Below are 12,216 nucleotides of genomic sequence, written 5' to 3'. Positions count from 1 at the left end.
TATGCTGCTTTGTGCAATCACGAGTTCGAGGTTTTTCTTGACGACAATCAATGAAAAATACAACAGCAAATGTTAATTACGAAAAATATGAAAAGTAGTTCACAGTTTTACCTATAGACATTTTAATTGTCCATCTCAGTCGAGCCATTGAGGAGGATGGGAGGGCATCAGACTCACTCGTGTTCAGAGACCGAGCTGCGTTTGAGACAGTGACGTAAGTTTGTCCTGGATTGAACTTTAGAAACAGGTCTGCAGCAGATAATGATCTACTACTGACTTCAGGACAATAAATAAAAGAGAGAGCGAGGGTCAGAGGGAGGGAGCCAGTGGTGCAATGTCTGATGGCTCTTTCAAATCACAACCAATGCCAACTTTTCATTTATTCAAATACATGCAGCCATACAAACTCTACCTTTAAATCTACCAAACAGTTCCACGCATTTAGAACTAAGTAACTCTGTAATTGGAAACGCTTCTAATATAAATAGAAGAGATTTTCTAGTTTACTCACAATGTGGGCATATTTGTATTCATTAAATAAGACATCATTTTATTATTATGATAAATTATTATCTTCTATCGAGACAGACACCTGACTTCCTCTTGTAGTCTACTACGTCACAGTGTTTCTTACCTCCTCCTGACCCTGGTTCAGACGCTCCTGAGTCACAGCGCGTCTCATTAGCATTCAGAGCAGCGGCAGGTTAGCGTTAGCACAGTTAGCCATTAGCAGAGGGGGGGTGCTCTTTAAGAATTCATTTGGCATAAAGAGTGACGTCAAGCCTTCAATGTCAGTGAATGCAGTGTTTCCCAATGAGGATGTTTTCAGAGGAGCGTTTTAATACAGAAGAATCCTACATCCTTCAGAATGTGTTGGAAAATGTTGAACAGCAGTATCAATAGTAATAACAGTGACTGACAATATACTACTGTAGTAAATATGTTATAGTGTTTGAATATATTGAGCGACAAGGTTAGATGTGGAACCTTCTGAAAGACTCTCTCTCTTTCACGTTGTAACTGGACTAAAAAGGACCTGGTAATCTACTGTAAACTCCCAAGTAAGGCGACTAAATATGCAAAAATGTGTCTGTAAATGTCTGTGAGGGTTCAAGTCTTCCACCTCCACCACATGTGCAAAAAGATGAAAACGTTTGATTGATGAAGATCCAAACTTCAGAAGGGACGATCCAGGGGACAATTCAATCTTATTTTTACACATAATGTGGCAGTAGTTATGTCTAGTTAAAAATGTAAGGCTTTTGGGTCCGTTTTTGATCCAAAAAAGAAAAAGTAGTGATTCTAGGTTTTATTCGTTGTTGTTTTTTTGTTTGTTTTTCATGTATTTGAACTATTTCCCACTTTCCCAATAACGTCACTAAGTCACGCAACATAAATCAACAGTGCCCTCTACTGTCAGCCGAGTGTATTATGCTGTTATGTATCTCACCTTGTGCAGGAGAGACCATCCTCTCATAAGGTTAATTACTAATTAACCCCATTCATCTTCGCTTATGATTAAACCAAAATTAGACTTTTCTTTTAATGAAGTCATGGCAGCTAATTAACAAATATGGATGGTAGTAGCACTTGGAACAGACCAATTCTAATGTATATGAGTCTGATATTTAGAGTTTAAAATCCAAAATATGGACGACTAATTCATCTTAAAGGACACATATTATGCCAAATAGACTTCTATAGGTTTTAACCATCATCATTGACTTACTCGGGGTCATATTTGGATCGATTCATGCACGTTTGATCATCCTGTGTCGGTCTGCATCGAGGCCTGAGTGCTCAGAAAATGTCGTTTCACCTACCCCCTATCCCCGCCCACATCCCCTGTTCTTAGTTGCGATTATTTGAGCAGCTCAGACACACATGGGGTTCAAAAGTGTATTAGAAACCTCAGACGCTGCCAGGTCTGCGGCTCGGGACAGGAAGTCTCTCATTTCTCCCATTAAGCCGTTTTAGCGTTTTAGATCAATAACGCAATTTACAATGTCAAAATGTAAAATCATTATCATCTACTCGTTTCATAGTTCGATTATGCATAACTGGAAAAGCAGGACGTCTTCTTGAGGTCAGAATAACGTTTTCGCTTCGGTAAAAATGATAACAAAAGTGTATTTATCCGAGATTTACAATCATTTGTTGTCGTGACGTGCAAAAATACTGCTCTTTAATCATGAATTCACTCTATGGTTGTCAACGCAATCGATACTCATATAATAATTGCTTCTAAAACTAGCATCAAAACGAGATAGACGGCCAGTATCGATAATGGACAAAGCTAAATACAAATATAATAGTTGGTTTGTGGTTGTGATGTTGTCTGTATTTCACTCTAGTCTCATTTGATCTTTGTGGAATCTGAATTGTTACCGTGGATCAAGCCTTTTCCTTAGTATAAAGACTCATTCACTAGACACACGCCGTAAGCACCGCCCTGTCACGCACAGTCGAGGAGGGGGGTGAACCACACACTGACACAGAGCTGGGATTGAACCATCAACCTTTTGGCGCCGGTCCGTTCCTCTTGTCCTGGTTCCAATCTGCAGTGCGACTCGTAATGGTTTTGGCTCTGCTGTTTCTGTCCTTTTCTCTCTCTCGTTTCTCCTCTATACCTCCTGTATTCTCTCCAGTTGTTGTTTACAAGGATTTAAAAATGTTTAGATCTTTTCGAGATCTGGGTCATAAAGTATAGTTCCAGTATAGTAATAAGTATAGTAAGTTTTCTCGAGTATCGTCTTGTTTACTAAATGCGTGTAATCATCAGGCCAAAGTTGTACGGATCATATTTCAACATCATTTATATTGACATCATATATTAAAGGTGCACTGCGTAACCTTTCTGCCCGGGTCCCACACCTGCTCGTCTCCATGGAGATGTCATTACTTTGCCTGGAGTGGAATCCCCATCGGAAAAGTGACATAGAACACCTTTCAATAAGCAAATATCCACTCATCGGCTGTACTTTTTGACCCAGGTCTTTAAAAATAGAAAACTGTGACATAACACAAAAACTTTATAATCATCCCATGAAACTGTGCGCTTGTCATTTTCCTCTTTGTTGAATAATATAACATTTCTTTTAGATCATCCTGAAGTGAGCCTGGACCACAAGGACCCCGAGTGCCCCCACGACGCACTCGCGAGCCCCAAACCCCCCCTGTGTAAATACTATCTCTCCTCCGCCATAGAGCTCCAGCAACCTGCATGTTAAAGACTCAACTATACCACACAAAAACACAAAAAATGTACCTGTAACATCCAGAAAAAAAAATCCAAAAAATCTTCTGTGTAGTGAATATAATAGCAGAAAGGCCATTTTAACAAACCAAAACAATACTAGTGCTACTTACTCTGAATGGATCTTAAACTTCTTTTGATTTTACAACACTGAATGTCCAACTGGAGATCTCCAGCCGCCGCCCTCATCGCTCACGACCACGCCTACATATTCAGCATGGAAACGCCACCGACTTGTCAATTGGAAAAAGGCCTGAGTTTGCCATAACCATCGAATTCAACAAATATTAGCGTCAAGATGATTTCACGCGTCAATATCAACGTTGTAAAAAAAAAACGTTTCTTCATCTGATTCATCGCCAATGACGACGAGAAGAAATTCAGCACCGTCGAAATAAAAACAACAAAAAAAACAACAAAAAAATGTCAATTTTTCTTGACGACAAGAAATTCCGCATGGAAACTGTCAAATCATCAAAATCGGAAAAAGCCAGTTTTTGCATCAGATTCAAGAACTATTTAATGTTACGAAAGAAGATTGTGCTCATTTTTTGCATGCGATGAAAGTGTAATAATAGATTTTGAATGGTCTGCCGGCAGACTGGGAGAAAAGAGGTCGGAATACCAAGCTTGAAAATGGATTTAAGTGCTAAAATATGTAAAAAAAAATACAAATAAAAGGTCCGTTTGACAAATAAAAAGATGACTTGAACTTACGAGCAGAGGGCTAGCTTTGTCGTTCGAACTTTACCCCTGTCACCAAAAATCCTTCATGTTAGGAAAAAGACATCTGTAGAAGAAGTGCCTAAAAATGCTCATCGAAAACATTAAAAAAAAAAGTCACATTTATAGAAAACGTCGCTGAAAAGTTGGGGACTTTTTCGGTTCATGGACCTCGTTTGAGAAATGTTCTTAAGTGACTTTAAATAAGAAGTAATAGACAAATCAGATTAGCTGTTTGGTGATGTTCAGAGTGAGATTTTGTTTTTAGGGGTGTCATGATTCAGTCATTCATTCATGGACGAGGGGGAGAAGTGTCTTGCCCCAGGACACAACACTATATGTACTTGTTTTGGCACTGGAATTGGACCTGTTACGCTCCGATTTGAAGAAACACTCCACGGCTTTGATCCGTACAGTTTTATGTCCCATGCAGCAAATATGCCAAGCCATAACTTATAACCATAAAAAGTGTTTTGTGTTCCAAATTTCACGTCATTAAACAGCCATTTTAGGGCTATAATTAACAGCAGTTATCAGGCTTTATCTATTTTTATTTTTTTATTTATTGCATCTTGTCATTTCTTGATAAACAAACAAAATAAAAAGTAAAAACTGTTATACAGAAGGAGCGTGAGTGGCACACGGGCAGGTGAAGTGTCTTGCTCATGGACACAATGACAATATGCGGCGCTATGGGAATTAAATGACCTGCTGTTTCAGTGGGGGAACGTTTCTACTGCTGCACCAAATTCAATGTCATCAAATCAAGATTTTAATATATAGTAAAAAATAAAAGTAAAAAATGGGAATTTTGAATCAAATTTTGGTTCAAAATTGTGACACCCCTAATCACTTTTTTAACCATGTTTTTGAGTAGTTTACACAAGGAATGTGATTGAGAAAATTGTATTGTGAAATTGTAGTGTTTGTTCAAGTGTCTTTTATTTTGAAAAGTTTATAGAAATGTTCTTTAAAAAGATAAAATGTATTGTCTGGTATTTAGGTATGTTTGGACTGATTCACCTCCTTCCGCCCCAAAAATCACTTTTAGCCCTTTAGTTTTCAAACAATTAATTTATTTGTTCACAATGTTTGGATGTAATTTCATGGTGCTTGAATAACATTGACAATCCACATCATTTTAGAGCAAGATATTTACATTTTCTTTTCTTATTGTCCAACATACATTAAAATAGTTATGTGCAATTTTGATTGTGACAGATGGTTTGGAAAAAAGTTAGATTTTGTTGTTTCTTTTGGTCAAATTTTAGTCAAAAGCAATGTTGTATTTTCAGATGAACGTAATTTATTAACCTGTGCTGTATTCTGTGCGACTGGTCATTTTGAAGAGAAAAAGGCTGTTTAAGTTAATTGCATTTACAAAAATGTATACCCTGGATTACTACTAATACTGCTACTACTACTACGGCTACTACTACTACTACTACTACTACTACTACTACGGCTACTACTACTACTACTACTACTACGGCTACTACTACTACTACTACGGCTACTACTACTACTACTACTACTACTGCTACTACTACTACTACTACTACTGCTACTACTACTACGGCTACTACTACTACTACTGCTGCTACTACTACTACGGCTACTACTACTACTACTACTACGGCTACTACTACTACTACTACTACTACCGCTACTGCTACAACCGCTGCTACTACTACTACGGCTACTACTACTACTACTACGGCTACTACTACTACTACTACTGCTACTACTACTACTACTGCTACTACTACTACGGCTACTACTACTACTACCACTACTGCTACTACTGCTACTACTACTGCTACTACTGCTACTGCTACTACTGCTACTGCTACTACTGCTACTGCTACAACTACTGCTACTACTACTACTGCTACTGCTACTACTGCTACTGCTACTACAACTACTACGACTACTGCTACTGCTACTACTACTGAAATTTCTTGCTTACAACTTGACAATTTGATTGACTATCCTCCGATATATACATATATACACACACACACACAGACACATTATTGAAATGTGCAGCCTCTTCTTCCTGTTTCCTGATTGGTTCAAACTGATCACATGTTGCAGTAATGTCGGCACAGTTATAGCATTGTGTTGTTGGAAAAAAATGTTTATTGTATAGAAAACATTTTACCAAAAAAATCTCAAGAAAATTTCAAAAAAGATGTAATTTTCATTCTAGTATGACAATAACATTTGTTGCAATGACTAAAAGTTGCGTATTTTTGTAAATGATAATACGTTTTGTTCAAATGTACCAGGTAGACTGTAAAAAAGCAATTTCACTTACAAATATTTTCTTTATAGCAAAAAAATCTGTACTTGTAACACTAATAGATTTAAAATGGTTGATGTTACATAGTTTATATATATATGGATATTAATATACAGATATATATTAAGACAAAACAATTTATAAATGATATGTTCCCGAGACGAAGGGCCTTTTGGTTCCACTGCTTATTTCACTGTATCACTAAAAAGTTAAGACTTGCACTTTTTGTATCGTAATGGGAGATTTTATGTTTTTTATGGTCTACTCTTATGCTTCTAAGTTTACATGTCGCAACATTGAAAATTAAATGATCAAAATAGAGATCACCCCCAAAATGTATAAATACTACATTATTTTGGTTCATATTCAAAGATTTGAAAACATTACAAACAAGTAACAAATTATAGCTTGTGAATTGTTACCATTTCATATTTTAGACGTGCAAATACAATATAATTTCTCCAGCTTATGCCCAAAGTAGCATATACGTAATTAATGTATGTTTAAAATAATATACTTAATAAGAGCATAATGGTAGACCTTAAAACAACACTACACCTGATATTTTATTCAAAAATATTACAACTCGCTGCATGGATTTCTTTCTTACTTAAATGAATGTTTCTTGGGAAAAAAAAAAAAAATACTCAAGCCTCTTATTTGACCCATTTTGATTTATGAATGACTTTTAATTATGTTTGAAATGGTTGACTGATGGAATAGTTAAAATAGCACTTTTGGAACAACTTTGCCTTATCTCTGAGTGCTTAAAATGGTTTTTAAAAGCTCTTAAGACCAGACTTGAATGAATGCTTGCAACTTCAAATCCAATTTTAAGTTAATTTCAATATATTTTCAGCTAAATTTTGACACCAGTCATTGGTTTATGGTTATATTGTCTCATTGCCTTACGTACAATGGACCTGTAGTTGCAACTCTAGACACCAGAGGGCGCCACAGTCGGCAAAATCAAGACTGCTTGTGCCATTTTTACTTTGGCTTATTCCCCCAAAATTGTTACGGACTAAAATCTCTTAGTTGTAGTTTATCATTTTAATGTGTTTTTGCATATATTTTGTGCTATTTTATGTTATATAGTTGAATGTTTTTTGGTTAAAGCAGGATAGTGTAAAATTTATTGAAAGAGAAAAATAAAGAAAATTAAATAAATGTTTTGTCTCATTTCTTATTTTTCTATTCTATGTCTATAAGTTATTCATTTACATTCACATTTTGAAAAGCTCTTTACGTGAAAAGGCGCACTATGTCACTTTTTTGGTGAAGGGTCCGCCACCAGAAAAGTGACATAGTTTAAATGAAAGCAAAATGAGTTTAGAAATGCATAAGGCTCAAATAAAATTAAAAATAAGCCGAAGGCGCCGTGGAGACATGATGGTTCGATCAGGGCACAGAAAAGGGAGTGTCACCGAACGGAAATGGCGCATGTCAAAGCTCCAGGTTCAAAAAGAGATTTACAGAGAGAAGTTTTACATGTACAACCAAATTTTATGTAGAACTAGGGAAAGATATTTTTCTGAAATAATTGGAAGCTGCAGTAACAACAGTGTCCTGTTTGCCACAGTAAAAATGCATTAAAAATGCTATAAATCCCACAATGCAAAAAATTACCCTAAAACCATCAATACACTTAGAGCTGACTCACTTTGCACCTGTAACTGACAAAACTGTCCATGAGATCATCACCAGTCTGAGTTCATCTACAGCTGCCTCAGTCTTAATTCTGTTGGATCTGAGTGCTGCTTTTGACACTGTCGATCATGGGATCCTCTTACAGAGACTAGAGGACTGGGTGGGCATCGCTGGCACTGCCCTAAATTCTGTCTCAGACCACATGCCCCTGACCTGTGGGGTGCCCCAAGGGTCAATCCTGGGACCCCTTCTGTTCAACCTCTACATGCTGCCGTTATGTCAGTTGATGAGCAGCAAAAAATGTGTCCTATGACAATTATGCAGACGACACTCACACGACAGGTGAATATGGACCAGTGGATTCACTGCATCCAACAGATCAGTTTGTGGATGCAAAACAACTTTCTCCAGCTGAACTCAGACAAGACTGAAATCATCGTTTTTGGCCCAAAGAAACAAAGAGAAAGTGTTAGCGGTCACCTCCAGAGTCTCGCTCTAAAACCTACAAACCAAATTAGAAATCTGGGGGTAATAATGGACTCAGACTTGAATTTCAACAGCCACATCAAATCAATAACATCAGCAGCTTTTCATCATCTAAAAAACATTACCAAAATCAAAAGTTTAGTGTCCAAACCAGATTTAGAGAGACTTATCCATGTGTTTGTCTCCAGTAGATTAGACTGTAACGGCCTGTTCACAGGTCTCTCCAAACGAGCTGTAAAACAGCTGCAGTACATCCAGAACGCTGCTGCTCGGGTCCTGACCAGAACCAGCAAGTACCATCACATTAGTCCTGTTCTCAGGTCCCTGCACTGGCCCCTGTGGCTCAGAGAAGAGACTTTAAAGCAGCTCTGCTTGTGTACAAGTCTCTCCATGGCCTAGCACCAAAGTACATCTCAGACATGTTAGTACCATATGAACCATCTCGGAGTCTGCCAGCCTCCTGTTGGTGCCAGAGTCAGGACTAAACATGGACCGGCCTCCTGTTGGTGCCAGAGTCAGGACTAAACATGGACCGGCCTCCTGCTGGTGCCAGAGTCAGGACTAAACATGGACCGGCCTCCTGCTGGTGCCAGAGTCAGGACTAAACATGGACCGGCCTCCTGCTGGTGCCAGAGTCAGGACTAAACATGGACCGGCCTCCTGCTGGTGCCAGAGTCAGGACTAAACATGGACCGGCCTCCTGCTGGTGCCAGAGTCAGGACTAAACATGGACCGGCCTCCTGCTGGTGCCCAGAGTCAAATCTTCCTGAAGATGTGAGACAGGTTCTACTCTGACAATGTTCAAACACAGCTAAAAACTGTTTTTTTTAGCTGTGTTTGACTGAAATGATTTTCTTTGCACTTTTCTCTTTTAGGCCTTAATCTGTTTTGTGATTTCTGTCATGTCTTTGTGCTTTTAATGCATTTTTCCTGTCGTGTGAAGCACTTTGAATTGCCTTGTGTATGAATTGTGTTCCTTATTTGAAGTGAAACTCATTTGGTATGACACGCCCTCACACAGAGACATTACATTTCATATGGGAGCAAATTATTTAGTTTTTTTAAAATTGTATGAAATTTGGTCCGAAATTACATTTTTGCATCCTGATCAAAAAGTCAATGAGACCCAAGTTATATTTATATTCTGTATATATATATATATATATATATATATATATATATATATATATATATATATATATATATATATACAGGTTTTATCCTGACTCCAGCATCGTCCTGTGGCCCAGCTCCAAGGAGAGGAATGAAACACATGTGATATTTCTGGTGCATTTGTCCCACTTTCATGATCCTCTCCAGGAATTTGAATATAAATACATAAATAATCATCTGTAAACGTGTAAATATTTACTTCTCCCACATTTGGACTTCTCAGCCGCGGTCAGAAGATCTCAACCACAGTAAATTCATCTTTCACCTCTTGTTCCTGTGGGTGACTTTGGGCCTTAGGCGGGGCCCAGCCTGACCAGGGGCCAGTTCAACACAGGGTTGACTTACTCACAGTAAAAGAGTGTCAAATGTGGACACGCCCTTCATCACTTTATTCTCACTTTACTGTGGTAAGTTTAATGAGACTTCTGTTTACGCAGAATCTGCTTTAGCTCAGGCCCCTGTAGAAGCTGGGGCCCCTGCAGAAGCTGAGGCCCCTGTAGAAGCTGAGGCCCCTGTAGAAGCTGAGGCCCCTGTAGAAGCTGAGGACCCTGTAGAAGCCCTGTAGAAGCTGAGGCCCCTGTAGAAGCTGAGGCCCCTGTAGAAGCTGAGGCCCCTGCAGAAGCTGAGGCCCCTGTAGAAGCTGAGGCCCCTGTAGAAGCTGAGGGCCCTGTAGAAGCTGAGGCCCCTGTAGAAGCTGAGGGCTCTGTAGAAGCTGAGGCCCCTGTAGAAGCTGAGGCCCCTGTAGAAGCTGAGGCCCCTGTAGAAGCTGAGGCCCCTGCAGAAGCTGAGGCCCCTGTAGAAGCTGAGGCCCCTGTAGAAGCTGAGGCTCCTGCAGAAGCTGAGGCCCCTGCAGAAGCTGAGGCCCCTGTAGAAGCTGAGGCCCCTGTAGAAGCTGAGGCCCCTGTAGAAGCTGAGGACCCTGTAGAAGCCCTGTAGAAGCTGAGGCCCCTGTAGAAGCTGAGGCCCCTGTAGAAGCTGAGGCCCCTGCAGAAGCTGAGGCCCCTGTAGAAGCTGAGGCCCCTGTAGAAGCTGAGGCCTCTGTAGAAGCTGAGGCCCCTGTAGAAGCTGAGGCCCCTGTAGAAGCTGAGGGCCATAAATGACAGTTGTAGGTTCCACATGGTGTAGTGGATGTTGGTTTCCAGAGGAAACACGCCTCAGAGGGAAAAGTGAAGACAGGAAATGGTGATGTAAACAAACAGTTAGCATGCTAGGCTAGCAGAGCTGTTAGCCAGATGTTAGCTTCACATTCACAGGCTCAAACTGGGACACGAGCAACAAGACCCTAATATTTATTCTTGACTGTTTCCTGTTTGTACAATGGGCTTTACCGTAAGTGCTCATGTAAATGGGCACACAGAATGAATGTTCCACAGTACGGCATTACACTTCTCCTGCGGGAGTGGATTTTTAGAGTAATCGTTGTATTTAAACAGAGTCCAGACGATAAAACGGATTTGTTTTTCCTACAATGGAACACTCCTGGACGAATGAGGATCACACCGCTGTTGTATTTCAAGACTAAATTCAATAAATAGAACAATAATCGACATTTGTTCTGCTTGAATCGATGTGAACAGTCTTTGTGCTTTGCTATTACTGATCAAAATGCAGTCTCCAAAACTAGGACACAACGTCACATTAACAAAGATGTTATCAGAGACGCAATAAGTTCTGCTGCCATCGTGAAGCAGGAACAGCGTCTATGTTTATTATTTAACGTTTCTTTGATATAAAACGTTGTATCCGTGTAATAAACCGTTGCATTTAGCCGAGCCTTTTAATGACATTTGCTTTAGGGACTGATTTGACTGTATATTGTTGTATGTGTGTTGCTCACTGTAAGTATTTTGTGTTTTTTGTGTTTTATTCTGTGTTTTGTGAAGCACTTTGTGACTTCTGCCTGTGGAAGGTGCACTACAAATAAAATATACTTCTTTACTAGAAATCAAATGTTGTTTCTCATGCACTTTTAGTCCAATAACACCTCCAGCCTCTGCATCAGACCCGCTCTTCCCGCCTCATTCACCCCCAATCACACGCACTAATCACCATCCATCCATTTACCACTGTCTTTCCTCCCTCTCTCTCTCTCTCTCTCTCTCTCCCTCACTCTCTCTCTCTCTCTCCCCCTCTCTCCCTCTTTCTCTCTCTCTCTTTTTGTTTTTTCTTTCCCCCTTTTTCCTTTTTTTTGGTTACTTCCAGGAAACACCTCGTCACATCCATCCCAGGCGCGAGGCGGCACGCGCTGGAGTCGAGGCGCGCGCGCTGGAGTCGAGGCGCGCGCGCGGGAGGAGAGGCGTGGAGACCCGTTCGATCCTCCGGAGAAAAAAAAACAACCACCGCCCCGCAGCCTCTTTTTGACTCCAGCGCGCGTCCCTTTCTTTCCCTCCTTCCCTCCCTCCCCCGCACGCGCCTGAGCATTGCGGGATAGGGCCCCGCCGTGCAGCCGCGCGTCTGACAATGGCGAGCTCGTGCGTGAAACGTGTCTAATAATAGCGCATTATGGATGCTCTGCCTCCGAGATAGCGTGGGAATTGTGTCGAGCGGACGCGTGTTTTTTGAGGCGTTTTCCCGCGCCCGCGCCAAAGGGATGCGTGACGGCTGATCCTCCATTGCCGTTGCG

General features: G+C 40.3%; 1 protein-coding gene across 11 annotated transcripts in view; it reads left to right on the top strand.

Annotated features, from left to right (window-relative positions):
- mbnl2 (muscleblind-like splicing regulator 2) overlaps positions 1 to 7,455 on the top strand; it is an 81,703-nt gene extending 74,248 nt beyond the window's left edge. For all 11 annotated transcript variants that reach the window (XM_072442483.1, XM_072442884.1, XM_072442569.1 and 8 more), the window contains one exon: positions 3,103 to 7,455. In XM_072442483.1, the coding sequence (XP_072298584.1) occupies positions 3,103 to 3,230 (128 nt within the window). In that variant the 3' untranslated portion in view covers positions 3,231 to 7,455. The remainder of the gene's footprint in view (positions 1 to 3,102) is intronic.
- Positions 7,456 to 12,216: the final 4,761 nt, after the last annotated feature.

The sequence above is a fragment of the Eucyclogobius newberryi genome, unplaced genomic scaffold (genome assembly GCF_026437365.1).
Source record: "Eucyclogobius newberryi isolate DKJ021-1_F unplaced genomic scaffold, fEucNew1.0.hap1 SCAF_1, whole genome shotgun sequence".
NCBI lineage: Eukaryota > Metazoa > Chordata > Actinopteri > Gobiiformes > Gobiidae > Eucyclogobius > Eucyclogobius newberryi.
This window is presented reverse-complemented; position numbering and strand designations above follow the sequence as displayed.